General features: G+C 40.4%; 1 protein-coding gene across 5 annotated transcripts in view; it reads left to right on the forward strand.

Annotated features, from left to right (window-relative positions):
- AOAH (acyloxyacyl hydrolase) overlaps positions 1-15,435 on the forward strand; it is a 167,654-nt gene that overhangs the window by 24,137 nt on the left and 128,082 nt on the right. For all 5 annotated transcript variants that reach the window (XM_029925011.1, XM_029925004.1, XM_029925019.1 and 2 more), the window contains exons 2-3: positions 1,825-1,920; positions 12,116-12,182. In XM_029925011.1, coding sequence (XP_029780871.1) covers positions 1,825-1,920; positions 12,116-12,182 — 163 coding nt within the window. The remainder of the gene's footprint in view (positions 1-1,824; positions 1,921-12,115; positions 12,183-15,435) is intronic.

Here is a 15,435-nt window from a genome sequence, read left to right on the forward strand (position 1 = left end):
AAGATCCTTGACCTCTGCAGTAATGGAGTCTCTGCTGTCTTCTATGCTTTCTTCAAGCCCAGCAATTAATTTTATGACTATTGTTCTAAATTCTTGTTCAGGTATGTTGCTCATATCTGTTTTGATCAATTCTTTAGCTGTCACTTCTTCCTGGAATTTCTTTTGAGGATAATTCTTCCGTTTTGTCATTTTGACTAGTTTTCAGTCCCTTATAAGTTTTTAAAACTTGTTATGTGCTCTGCACCTGTGAGTACTGCTATATTAAAGGGGGCTCATACACTGCTCAGGGCCTGGCCATTCAGGAGGTGTTTTTTTAGAGTGTTACTTGCTCTCTGTTGTTATGACCTTGATTATTTTATTTCCCTACTCATAGTGATGTTTTGGGCTCTCCACCAGGTGTGCTTTGGTTTGTTCCTTGAAGTAGCCCTGGAAAGGAAAACAGACAGACAGACAAACAGAAAACAAAGACACACAAGTGTACAAACAAATAAAACAAACAAGCAGACAAAAAAACAAACAAAAGATAAAAGACTATCTAAAAAGCATAAAACCAGAAACACCAACCACAAGTAAATACAGGGTGCAGGCAGTGCTGATGGAAAAGCATACACAGAGAGAAAGGACAGGAATGGGGAGTAAGAGAAAATGAACATTGACCAGGCAGAGAGACTAAAAGGCTTAATCCAGAGAGAGAGAAATGAGATTGAGGCAGGAAGTGAGGAAAAAGAAATGAAGATAAAATTACCCAGAGAAATGATATGACCTGATTATTCCAGGGAGAGAAAGGAAGGTAAAGGAGGGGGTGTAGAACATGCATCAAAAGAATGGATTAAATATGTCTGTTTAAGCAAACCAATAACCAGAATAACCAACCTAGAAGAGGGAAGAGATAAAGAGAAAAGGGAGAACATATATATAAACAAGAATTGACCTATAGTTAATCCAGGCAATGCCGCAGCGCTGGTCTGGAGGAGGAGGGCGTCTGGTTCACAGCATCCATCCAGCTCCAGTAGAGAAGCGGCTACAAGCGTGGAGGGGCGTGGTTTGGTATAGGCAGGTCCCGCCTCCTGTGTGGGCCCCACCTTGGTGGTTGTGGAGAGAAAAATGGCGACCACCAGGGCCTTCTTCTCAGACCAGGTGACCCTCTGTGGATCCGTCCTCACTGTGCCACTGGCACAGAGGAGGCGGCTGTCTCACTCTGCCATCTCCTATGTTCCATGCTTCACTGGATTTTAAACTCCCACTCTGGGTGCGTGTATGATGCCACCTGAAATGTAATCCTGAGGCTGTGGTGCAACACTTCAGGGCGGGAGACCGGTTCCTCCTGCTGCCCACTGCGTCCCTGACGCACCTGACCAACCGGAGGTAACTCCCCTCTTCTTCCCCAGGAATGCGAACAGGACAGCCAGCCCCAGTCCAAAGAAAGCCCTGCAGTTAGAGATGGGATGATAGGATCCCTCTCTGTCCCAATCCAAGGTTTTTCTCCTGTCCAGATACAAACCTACCATTCCCCAGCCGCCCTTTCTCTTCCCTTTGTCTCTCTGCAGAAGGGGATCCCTCCCCTCTGTGCCTCCATTTTATCTCCTCCAGTTCACAATCATGCACCTCTGGGGCCATCTGGATTTCCCATTTTCTTCCTAGTAGACTCCATCTCCTTTCCTCCCAGGCTCTTGGGGTTCAGAGTCCTTTGGTTTCTGCCCTTCTTTGTTTGAGAGATGTGAGAAGTCCAGATCCCTCTACTTCTCCCCCATGTGGGCCCCCTCCCAGGCTCTCCAGCACAGTTTCTGTAGGACTTTGCTGACGTGTTGTTCTGTCCCCTTGCAGCCTGTGTGGTGGTGGTATCCGTGATCGAACAGCTCGCCCAAGTCCACAACTCCACGGTGGCGGCCTCGATGGAGAGACTGTGCAGCTACCTTCCTGGTAAATACAGAAAGGGCCACGTGGCTGTGAGTCTCCTTTGTTGTGTCACTCTTGAGTCATCATGACTTAGTTTATGCCTTACACACGCTTATGGAGAAGAATATGACTGAGTTATTTATGTGAGTTGATATTCTTATGGGGCTCATAGAAATTTAAAAAAACACACACACTCACACACACACACACACACACAACCCACACCACTTGAGGCAATTTTTCCCCAGACATTCATTTTCCACCACGGCGGAATAAGATTGTTAAGGATATTTAAGGAATAAAATGTAGAATGGCCAATTGTTGTTTCATATTTCACATTTGTAATGCTTTGCCCAACTGGGGTTCATTGCCTTAAGGTCCAAGAAGGTCAAAATAATGAAAAATGAGTAATTTTCAATGATTTATGTTAATTTGACTGACTGCACAGTCCTAGATACATGCACAGACTTACGCACACAGAGCTTTATTTAGGCTGAGAAGATAACTGATCTTGAAAAATCGAATATTCAAATGGGAAAATAATCTGGCAACATTCCATGGATTTGAATTGGATCTCAATAAAATCATCTTACCCATCCTCCAAAAAATAAGGAATGGATTGATGATGTAAACAAATTGTATATTTCTCTTTCAATCTCCACAAAATTGAGAAAATACTGATTCTATTTCCCTTATAGAATAGTACCAGGTGAGCAGTCACAATGAGTAAACTTCTTTGAGAGTCGAACTGTCATTCCTTTAATGTGAAGAAACAAATCCATCAAGCATGAGTTTTTTCAAAGGAAGTAGGGTAGACTAACAGCACAGCCGTGCCAGTAGCCCCAAAACATTTTCAGAGGATTTGTTGCATTCAGTCACCATATGCATTCACAAGCTAAATTTCTTGGAATTTGATCTAAAGGCTAAGCAAGAATAATACACAAACACATGTGTTTACAATGTCCTAGATTGATCATTGCTAAGATTGTGACTTATTTACATCATCTTTCCTTTGTGGAATTAGAATGTGGCAGATAAACTTGAAGTACCCTTTGGCTTCCTCTCACCCCTGGTTCCATTCTCCTTCCATCTCCATAGAGGGTATCACTCACATGAGCATGATGGGTATTGTTCTTGTCAAATGTAATACTTTCACATTAACTTGTATGAATCCATAAACAATGTATGGTATTGTTCAGTGGGTAATCTTTGAACCTTTTTTTGAGGAAACAAATCAAATGTAGAAAACCACACAAAATAAATGTATAACTTTATTAGTTATTAAAATGTGAATACCTTTGTAAACATAGCCCAGGTCAAGAAGGAACAGATAGGTAGCTACCCTAGAAGCCCCAATTCTATCATAAATCTGTTCTTTTGCCTAAAGGAACAACATCCTGAATTTTACTACTCATTTTTTTGCAGTGCTCTAGAGTTTTATCACCCAGGTGAGCATTCGCTACACCCTAGTCTTGCCTACTCTTAACATTTTTCATATGTAGAGCCCTGGGATGCCTGGGTGGCTCAGTTGGTTGTTTCTGCTCAGGTCATGATCTCATGGTTCTTGGAAGTGAGCCCCACATTGGGCTGTTTGCTGACAGCATGGAGACTGCTTGGGATTCTCTTTCTCTCTCTGTCCCTTCCCTTCTCATGCTCTTACTGTCCCTCAAAAATAAATAACTAACCATTTTAAAAAATATTTTCTGATATGTCTCTTAAGTCTGTTTTAATCTATAAATTTTCTTTCCATCCCTTCCTTTTCCATTTAATTTAATTGTGGGATTTGCCTTGTAGAGTTTCCCACAGCCTGGATTTTGCTGATTGTTTCCCTGTGGTACAATTGAATATATTGCTCTGTGTTCTTTATTTCCTGAAAATTGCACCTAGATCCAGAGGCTTGATCAGACTTCAGTTTGATTTCTTTGACAAGACTATAACTGGTGATATTTTCTTTCATCAGGAGGCCATTATAAGTGGCTTTCTCTTTTTTCTTTTTGTGACATTAGCTGCTGTTGATGCTCACTAACAAGATCTGTTAGTTCCCTGGGGGTTGCAAAATGGTGCTATTCTAATATATTATTTATATTATATTTAGTGGGGGAAGTACGTTTGCCTCGTCATCATCATAGTAAAAATTTTTGCCTTTATTTATTTGGGAGGCAGGACCGGGGAGAGCCAGAGAGAAAGAGAGAGAATCCTAAACAGGTCCACACTGTCAGCACAAAGTCCAATGCAGGGCTCAAACTCTCTAACCATCAGATCATGACCTGAACCAAAATTCAGGGTTGAACACTTAACCGACTGAGCCCCCATGTGCTCCCAACACATTTTAGAGACATTTTTCTCACAGTCCACAATGGTACTGCTCATAGTGGAAAAGGCAGGATAAATGCCTGCTTCCTTTGCTTTACTTGCCAGTTTTCAACTGATTCGTTGCCTTTCTATTATTGTCCCATAGTAGTCAATTCGTTTTCCTTAAAAATACAATGACGAACTCTTGAGTTTTTGCATATTTGATGAGTTTGGGTCTATTCCCGTTATTATCCTTTCCTAACTCAAATTGTCTCATGTTTGACCTGTGGGAACTTCTTCAAGCTAGCTCCCAAGTCCTTTCGATATGAACCTAAGTAATCTCTGATAGCTTCCTCACTAATTAGTATGACAAGATATTCCAGCCCTATCATGTACTTTTCCAGCCCTAGGCTTGAAACCAGTCATTTCCCTGAGGAACGCTGGTTTCTGTTAGTGGGACATAGTATTTAAAGACCACAATCCGGGTACATAAGAATGTTCGTTGCTACTGAGTTGGTCATTCTTTGTAGGCCTCTTCAGCAGACAATGATAGAAAAAATACATATATTTACAAATACATATACAGACATTTACCTATATTACATATAATTTTAAGATAAAATGTCTCATGAGATCATACTGACACTTGAAAATCAAATTCAGGGGTGCCTGGGTGGCTCAGTCGGTTAAGTGTCCAACTTCAGCTCGGGTCATGATCTCACAGTTCGTGGGTTTGAGCCCCACATCGGGCTCTCTGCTGACAGCTAGCTCATGAGCCTGGAGCCTGTCTTCAGATTCTATGTCCCCCTCTCTCTCTGACCTTCCCCTGCTCATGCTGTGTGTGTGTCTCTCTCTCTCTCTCAAAAAAAAATATATACAACATTAAAAAATTTTTTTAAAATAAAGGCAAGTGAATCATTTAACAAAAAAAAAAAGAAGAAAATCAAATTTAGGCCTACAGGATTATTTTTTCATCAGGATTTTCTTCTTAATCTCTCCAGTATCATATCTGTACCTCCTTCTTTCCACACTCAAAGTCCTATTTCTCAAGGACAAAGGGATAAAATATCCTACAATTACTCATTCACCTATCCATCGTTACACATATAACAGTCTCAGAATATCAATCCTAGTACTGCTACCATTAATATACTTTATAATTACTGAAGACAATCAAAATTGTTCTTTGCATATACTTCTCCCATTTCTCCACCCTTTGTAATCACTGCACTCTAAGACCTGTGCATAAGCTATTCCATACCATATGCATTCCCTTCTCACCCCCAGTTCGTCTCAGTCCCATCAGCAACTATTTGATTGATATTCACCATCAGCCTTTACAAGAATGCCTCTCTAGTCAACTTGTCTCCAGCTCATTCCTTAGGAAGGGCTCATGGGAACAATATCCCCTAAATTCTTGCATGTTAATAACAACCTGCCTGCGCCCTTTACACTTGAGAGTCAGTTGTTTTTCTGGATGCATAAATCCTTGCCACACAATTTCTTTCTCTAAGTATTTTAAATGTGTCTTTAAAGAGCCTACTGATAATCTAATTTCCTTTTTCGTGCAAGTCACTTGCTGGTTTTGCCTAGAAGTTCAAAGGAGGGGTTTTTTTTCCCATTCTTCTGTAAAATTCAGTCATCTAACTAGAATATGTTTTGGTGTTTGTTGTGGCATATTGATTTTCTCAGGTATGCAGTATACTCTCAAATAAGTTTTTAAATAATTTCAGGAAAGTTGTTTACTTGTTCATCTTCCTTGATTTGGTTTTCTTTTTCAGGGATTTCTAGTATCCGTATTTTGAATCTTCTTTGCCTAACCTTGATATGTGGCCTATCACTCGGATACTACTATCCTTTCATTTATTTTTTATCTTGAAAGTTTTTCTCTTTTTCTTCCTTCCTTCCTTCTTTCCTTCCTCTTTTCTTTCTTTCTTTCTTTCTTCCTTCCTTCCTTCCTTCCTTCCTTCCTTCCTTCCTTCCTTCCTTTCTTTCTTTCCTGAGAAAGAGAGCACACAAGCAGAAGAGAAGGACAGAGGGAGAGAGAGAGAGAATCTTGAGCAGACTGTACTCAGCAAGAGCCCAACGCAGGGCTCAATGTCATGACTATGAGACCATGACCTGAGCAGAAATCAAGAGTCAGATATTCAACTGACTGAGCCACCCAGGCACCTCAGAAAGTTTTGTTTTTTCACCTTGTGTTTTTCTTAAGACAGTGGCTATTGTATTCACTTCTTGTGTTTACACCTCATTCTGGTGTAGACTTCATTTCTCTTATGTTCTTGTATTCTTCCCTCTGTTCTTTTAGTCCGTGTCCAGAGTTATTCTAATCCTAATTTCTGTTGTTCTTTCATGACTTAAAGCATTTTATTAATGCTTCTTAGCTCATTTTGAAATACTATGTTATGTTTTAATCTTTTCTTAGGCTTGACTTTCTGGCATGTTTTTGCCTCTCTATAGGGATGGGATTCTGTTCCTTATTTTTTTTTTTTTCTTATAATAACTTTGTATGGGAGTTGACCTAGATACATTTCTGTTGCTCATTTTTATGTGAAATTAGTTTTTCAAAACTCTTAAAAAGAGAAGTGGTTCAGGGTATGTTTCTAAATGCATAGAACTTTTTCTGTTGTTCTTATATAGTGTTAAAACACACACACACACACACACACACACACACACACACAGGAGCATACTTTCAGAGTTTCTGAGTATTTCCCTGCCCACTTTTGTCTGGATTTTCTTTCCTTTGCTTCTGTCCAGCTCAATCCTGTTTCCAAACCCAGCAGTTTCGCCTCAGCAAGAATGCCATCCTGAAATGAGTTTCTCATAGGTCAGTTTCTAGAATTTGTAGATGCCTGGCCATGCCAGCCTCTTGGTCCTTCTAACCCCGAGCCCCTTGGAGTCAACTGCTATCACAGTGGCAGGACCCCCTCCCAGTCTCAGCTGCTGTTCTTTAATTGGCCACCATACTTTTTGGGCAATACCCATGTGCTATTTGGGGATGACCCTATTCTCAAGTTTATCTGGTATTCTATTGCTACCCTTTACTTTTTCCCACCCAGATGTTGATAACCCACACATCTTGTGGCCATGAGTGGTTTATCCTTGCCTAATTGTGTTTTGGGGTTTGTGGAGATACCCAGTTTTGTTCTCTTTTTAGGCAAAGTTATGTTGCTCAAAGATAAAAGGCTCAGCAAAAATCCTACTTCCCAGAATATCCTCACTAGTGTACTAGGAAAATGTAAAACAACATGGACCAAGATGACTGGTATGCAACATACCATCTTGGCTTCTTCTGATTCAGCACAGGAAATTGCAGACTCTGCAAAGGTGAATAAGGGGTTGAAAGTCAGATTCTGGTAAAATAAAAGTTGACACTTTTCCAAGGGAGGTGAAGTTGGTATTTCAGTTTTCAGTGGTGGGTTTCCTTTCAATTGGAGGAATTTCAAAGGATTAAGAATGGTGCTTAAAGTTATTTTCATTTTATTAATATTTTACCTCTGGATAGACATAAGGTACTCAGTTCAGCTAAAAGGCTCTTTCACTTGACATGCATAAAGGCATGGTGGGCAATACTGTTTCCATTTTACAGATGTGGAAAACAGCATGTAGGATGGTCACGCAAACTGTAGAGGGTGACAAAGATAGTCTGTCTCCTAGCTCAGGATTTCTTCCTCTTGAAAACGAAGTGGGCCTATTTGTGCCCAATATTACTTTCTGTCTGGTATGCCAGGAGAATGGGGGAAAGAGGAAGTAAAATTACACACTTCAACACACAGTTATTATTTTTAAATAGTATTGCTTTTACCTCCAAAGAAAAACAAGTTCAGAAGACATAACCTTAGCAGTCTGAAAGCATGTAAGCGACATTCTTGAGAATAATCACTCAGTAAATCCTTGCCTGGGAAGACGATTTTTTTGAATTGTGCAAAGCATTACCGACCTTCAGTTTCACCTGCTGCTTTTGCCTCTGGCTCTCATTAGTAAACACCTTGGAAGAATCTCAGGATTGTTAATGGAAAAATGATTAATGGACTCTTTCTCACGAGGGGTCAGCATACTCATATGCCCTGAGAGCCTGTTAGAGCTTCACCTTCTTGGATCACCTATGCAAAAATCTTATCTTCATGGAATATAGTAGTTAGAAACTCATGTATATTTAAAACGAGGAAGGCAACTCTCCTGATGTTCATAGATTCTGAAAGCCAAGAGGGAACTAGAATACACAGCCACAGAACTAACTCTGTGGTCAGTTAATCTCTCTGTTCTTCAAATTTCACACCAGTAATTAGTGTATCACAATACTCGCCAAACCTGAGCATAAATAAAATGTCCTAAGTGCATTGAAATGCATACTACAAAGAACATGGGATTTTGGAGTAGAAATCTAATGTCCTGGTGAACCATGAGATAGATCTGTGATTCAGGGCCTTTAGCTCTCTGAACTTTAATGTTCTTCCTCCCCGTAGAATGAGAGTAAAAAGAAACACCCCCTCAGAAGGTTCTTATGAGAAACTTCTTCATGGAAAACATGAAGGTGACTTTCAAACTAGAATGTTCTGGGCTTTATTTACCCACACATGTACGTCTAATGTGTGATGACTGCTCACTTGCTCCTGCTCCTTTTTTACCCTCCTTTGCCTTTGAGAATAACCATGTTAATTTTTTTTCTCTCTTATGCTTTTCCAAGTCTATTAGACTCTGTAGAAATTCAATGCTCTGTGCCTTCCTGGGCACAGATGGTTTAACTGAATACATTTTATATCAGATAGGTGACTGGCAATACGTAGGTACCAATCTTTTCTGTGGTTGTATCAGTAATGGTGAGGTGATGTCTGACCATGCCGACTGGGCCCTATCTGGCTTGCTCTGGAAATGTTGCATATCTCCACTCTGTACCTTTCTGTGCTGATCTAGAATTTAGCTCTCAAGGGGCCATCTCTTGTTCCACACTATCCATTGTTCCAGGAGCCTCTCACTCGTAACCATCACAGAAGCCATCTGAGAAATGATCACTGAATCTGTCTAAGAAATGGACCATTTGGAGGGTCCTGCTCAGAGACCAAGGAGAAACTTGCAGCCACTCATCTTAACTTGAGCAAAACAAGGTTCCAAGAAAATACACACACACACACACACACACACACACACACACACACACACAAGGATCTTATTGTACCAGAAAAAAAGATGAATTTTCTCTGTCATTCAAGGAGTACTGCAAAAATAAATATTGCCCAGCTTTTGGTTCAACTAGTTCTATGTTAGCCATACTTGAAACTGGCTTCTAGAGTGCTTTGCCAATTCATGTCATTTTCAATTTCTGTTACATAATTCTCCAAACTTCCTAGATGGTCTAGTGAAGGAGACTGAATTCCTTTCCCACATTTTTCAGATGAGGAAATTGAAACCCAGAAAGGGTAAGCAGTCAAAGGTCAGAAGCAGGTCTGTGGATGCTGAAATCAGGTCTCTGAGTCCTGTGACACTCTCTGCTGCAGTGTCCCTGCATAGGAGCACCCAGGGGAAAGAGAAGTTTTTATTTTAGAAGAGCTGTATTGAGGGGGCACCTGGGTGGCTCAGTTGGTTAAGTGTTCAACTCCTGATTTTAGATCAGGTCATGATCTCATGGTTGTGAGATCGAGCATGGGTTGGGCTGAGCTGGATGTGAAGCTGCTTAAGTCTCTCTCTCTCTCTCTCTCTCTCTCTCTCTCTCTCTCTGTCTCTCTCTGGCCTTCTGCAATTCACCCATTTAAAATGTATAATTCAATGGCTTTTCGTACATTCCCAGAGATGGGCATCCATCACCACAATTAATTTTAGAACGTTTTCATCATACCTGAAAGGACCCTCACACCTCTAAGCTGTCCTTATCCATTCTCCCCAGTCCTAGACAACCGCTAACCCATTTTCTGTCCTTATGTACTTGCCTCTTCTGGCATCAATGGAATTATTTTTCTCTCATTTAGCATAATGTTTTAAATGTCTATCCACGTGTGGCATGAAGCAGACCGGCATTATTCTTCACAGATGAATAATATTCTATTGTATGGATATAGCCCATTTTGTTCATTTATTTGTTAATGAGCATTTGGGTTGAATTGTATCCAAGTCTTGGCTATTTTAAATAATGCCACTATGAACATTTATGCACAAGTTTTTATGTTTATATATATATTTTATTATTTGGTGTATATACCTAAGAGTGACTTGTGGTAACTCTATGTTGAACCATTTAAGGAACTATCAGACCATTTACCAAGTGGCTGCACCATTTTGTGTACCCACCAATAGTGTATGAAGATTCTAATTTCTCCACATCAATACTTGCTTTTATCTGTCATTTAAAAAACTTTATTTTTGAGGGACAGAGCAAGAGTGGGGAAAGGGCAAAAAGAAAAGGGACAGAGGATCGGAAGCAGGCTCTGCACAGGCAGCAGCGAGCCCAAAGCAGGGCTCAAACTCATGACATGAGATCATGACTTGGGCCAAAGTTGGACATTCAACCGACTGAGCCACCCAGGGCACCTCTACGATCTGTCACTTTTATTATAGCATATCATAGTGGGTGTGATGTGGTAGCTCAGTGTGGTTTTGATTTGCATTTCCTTAATAGTTAAAGATGTGGAGCATCTTTTCATGTGCTTATTGGCCATCCATATATCTTCTTTGGAGAAAATCTATTCTAATGCTTTCTTCAGGTGTTTGATACAATTCACCAGTGAAGCTATCTGGTTCTGGGCTTTTCTTTGTGGGAAGCTTTTGATTACTAATTCAATCTCTTGCTGTAGATCTATCCAGATTGACTATTTTTGAGTCAATTTTGGCAGTTTGTCTCTCTAGGAATTTGTCCATCTCGTCTAGTGATCTAATTTGCTGTCATGCGATACGATAGTATTCCCTCATGGTTCTTTTCATTTCTGTAAGGTCAACATGAGGATATCATTTTAAGTTTATTGTAGAAAATAAAGTTTTATGAATAGATCTATTGTAATATAAAAGTAATATTTACATTAGTTGCTAGTGAGTAAAAATGAAATACCAGAGAGAGTTTCCCATACTTATCCTATTTTTTCACTACCATACCCTCCAAACAAGGCATGGGTAGCCCAGTTTGAGATAACCATGATGAGATAAATTCTCATCAGAGAGAGATTGCCATCTCTTCCCAGGACAGCCCATCTGTCCTAATTGTGCTAAGGTCCGAATTCCCAAGGTTCCACAGTGGACTTACAAACTGGAAAAACAGGACCAGAGAGTAAACAGGCTTCATCGTGCAAACAGATCAATCCACAAGCCATCCTTGTACTCTCACAATGGAGAGGAAGGAGATTGCTTTGTTAGTGTGTGTGTGTGTGTGTGTGTGTGTGTGTGTGTGTGTGTGAGAGAGAGAGAGAGAGAGAGAGAGAGAGAGAGAGAGAGAGAAAGCTCTGGTGTAGATGGCAGTGCAGAGAGGGACATTTTGGCCATCTCCTTTTACCTCTGGAATACTAACAGCAAAAACTAAATAGCCAAAGTGAAATCTTTTCCCCCAAATGAACACCAGAAAAGAGTATTTTTAACAAAGCTATATTTTAGATTATTTACTTTAACGTGAATCCTGTTTCTTTTATTTCAACAAAGGAGATCTTCACCAACATTCAGATATTCTTTACTATACAAAAGAAGATAAAACCCCCAAATTTAACTGTATTGTTTTAATAAACTGTGATCTTTATCATGGACAGTAAATGAAGTGGCATTCACATGCACCTGAAAAGATGAATACATTAACTGTAACATTTCCCTCAAACCCTTAAAATTAATCACTGGAATCAATGATAAATTCATCATTCATCATCAATTCTTAGTAAAGATGTTTATATTTAATTCACATGTTAAATTCATCGGATAAAAAATAATCTATTTCCCCTTCTTTATTTTTTCTTAGAAAAGCTATTCTTGAAGACAACCTGCTATTTAGTGATAGAAGTGTTTGGACCAGACATCATAAAGCTGTGAGTATGTCGGCACATTGACCTGAGTCAGTGCTGGGACATGGGCAGAACAGGAACGCTGGGAGGCAGCTGGCTCCTCTGCCAGCACGATGTACTCACTGAACAAGGACTTGAGCTGTGTTCCTGTTCTTGTTAATAGAGGAACATTCAGACCTGACTCAGAGCCTCTATCACTTGAGGCAAATATTCCCCTTGAGTCAGAGTGTGGCATCTGGCTCGATTTCTCCTCAAGAGCCTTTCATAAGAAATTTTACTAAGTAACTGGCTCCTACTGTCCAGACCCAGGCATTTGGCCCCTTCTCCTGAGCTCCCCACAGTGCACTAGTCTTTCCCTTCAATCCCAGCTGGGTTCCAAGGCCATGTTCTTAGGTCTTCTCCCCTCTCCTCCCTCATGGTTTTGCTAGCCCCTCTCTACTTCCCTACCCAGTCCTTGCCCCTCAGGATTCCCTGCGTGTGCCGTTATAATCTGTCTGCTTCCTTCTTGCTCTTCTCTTTCTTTTCTTTTTTGAGCTCAGGGGCACTGGACGAGATAAATCCTTTTTCTTCCTGTTTATGACATTTTCTCATTAAGGGTCCATACATGACTTTCTTAAACTTATTCTTTAGTTAGTTACTTAGTTACTTTGAATAATGTAATTAGCATCCAAACCTACCACCCAAAACTAAATCTAGGACCTTGGTTATAACTTGCTCTACCATCCGGTCCCTCTTTCATTCATTCTCATGCTTTTTTCCACCCAAGTAATAAAACCCATGCTCATCTTTCTCTTGTTTTCTTTTTTTTATAGTTTTATAATATAAGAGATATGTGTCAATATGTAATATGGAAAATTAGTCCTAATTAAATAGCAATGAATTGAGATGTTAATGATTAATAATTATAATTAATGGTAATATATAATTACATAAGATGATTAGAATTTTAATATATTTACTAAATATATATTAAATATATTTCATATACTTATTTCTTTAAGATATATCTTATTTTAGTCATTTCTTAAATTTATGAAGACAGTATCACATTTTATATAATCTTTTGGGACATGCCACTTGGGTTTATATGTCTAAGATTCATCCATAACGTTTGTCATTGTCGTAGTTCACTCACTCTGCCTGTATGAATGTTCCATTATGTCTCTACAAGACTCTATTCCTTCACGCTCCCATTGATGGGTTTTTGAGTTGTTTCTTGGTTTTCTCTCTTGTGAATGGTGTTACAATGAACATTCTCCTGTGGTTCCTCTTTTATATGCCATTAGCCTCAAAGCAGAGAGGCTCAGAGGCACCATTCCCCACAACCAGGTAGCCTAGAGTTGCAGAATTTTAAAGACAAAAGGAATTTAAAGTCATAAAGTCCAAAGTGGCAATCAGTGCTTGGTCACGCTGTGCACCTGCCTCTATTAGCAGGTATCTCACTCTGTTACGGTGAGTTCTCATGAGCTGTGGAGTGCAGGTGTTTGGAAGGCAGGGACCCTTTCTTTTTAGCTCATACTTCTATTACTGTCACTGCCTCCTAACTGGACTCCAGGCCTGCCCATTGGCACAAGTCAATAATCCACATTCTAGCTGGCCAAATATCTTTTAAATGCCAAACTAATATGGCACTAACATAAAATTCTTCAGTCTCTGTACCGTTTCCAGGACTCCTTAGCCACATACACAAGGCTACTTATAAATCAGTCCCTGAGGACATTTTCAGACTCATCCCACAGCATGCCACACTCCAAACCACTCATAATTCCCCCCACACACCAAGAGGTTTTGCCTCAGCACCTTTGCATAAGATGTTCCCCCTGCTTGACCCATCCAGAACCTCTACCCCAGACAAATTCTACTCCTTTAGACCTCAGCTCCAGGGTCATTTCCTCTGGAAGCTTTCCAGACCTTAGCACTTAGGGTGGGATAAAACAGATAATATTCCCACCACCATCAACACACACACACACACACACACACACACACACGGGCACACACATGCACATGCACTCTCCTAGCATCCTGGGCAAACCCCTAGCAAGCACTTGCCACATCTGTTTGTAATTTAATTCTCCACTTACTTTTCTGCATTGCTAACTAGATTGAAAGTCTTCTGAGGTGCGTTTCATTCATCTCTGTATCTCTAGATACTTAGGAAAATACTGAACATGTGCAAAGAAGGAAGGAAGGGAAGGAAGGAGGAGGAGGAGAAGGAGAGGGCTTTGTATCTTCAGGGCTTGAGCTTTCAGTATATATTGAAGTTCTTCAATAAATGTTTGTTGAACTAATTATTTTAAAAGAACAAAATTATCACTACAGATGAGCTCTGGCTAGACAGCTCCAAAGAAATTGCTTGAACATATTAAAGCAGGAAAAGAAAAGGTTTTTATCCTATTCATTGAATCTGCTTATATACCCAGTATGAGCTCAGCACTCTGGCGAAAATATAAGCTTGGCAGAGAGGTTCTACTGGGCCGAGATCATAGAACCTGAGAGGTGTATGGAAGAAGTCAGAGGCTAAAGTGTGCAGTGTACACAGATACCCGAAAGGGGGTGCCTGAGATTAGCCACCAAGTGCGCTGGGAGTGAAAGGGCTTTGGCCTGGGTTTAAGAAACCCCTTGTTCTTCCATAGCTGGCGAGAGTGGCAGGTGCAAGAGACATTTAAGATGAAGCTAGGGGCGCCTGGGTGGCTCAGTCGGTTAAGCGTCCAGCTTCGCCTCAGGTCATGATCTCACAGTTCATGGGTTTGAGCCCCACATCAGGCTCTGTGCTGACAGCTATCTCAGAGCCTGGAGCCTGCTTCAGATTCTGTGTCTCCCTTTCTCTCTGACCTTCCCCTGCTCATGCTGTCTCTCTCTCTCTCTCTAAAATAAATAGTAAAAAAAAAAGATGAAGCTAAAAGAGGAGAGACAGACACTGTACTAGGTACTGCAGATGTGAACTGTACAAGGGACAGTCCCCACCTCAATAACAGCAAATGAACACAAGGTGCTAAAGAATGGGCCCACCAAGTTACCAAAACAGGGCCACTCTATGAGTAGGTGGTGGGGAGTGGAAGACATTTTTTCCTTTGTGATGACTCAGAATCACCAGACAACTAATTCTCAGTAGTAGGGGGTGGACCATTTGAAGAAAGACAGATATAATAAATGATCTCCCTTCTTGGTTCTTCTACCATTAGTTTGATTTGCAAGGAATTTTCTAGTACCTGTGTTCAGTGTTTGCTGATAGACATTTCTCCTCTTATGGTGTGCTCTTTTTACAACTTCTTTG

This window comes from Suricata suricatta, chromosome 2, assembly GCF_006229205.1.
Source record: "Suricata suricatta isolate VVHF042 chromosome 2, meerkat_22Aug2017_6uvM2_HiC, whole genome shotgun sequence".
Lineage (NCBI taxonomy): Eukaryota > Metazoa > Chordata > Mammalia > Carnivora > Herpestidae > Suricata > Suricata suricatta.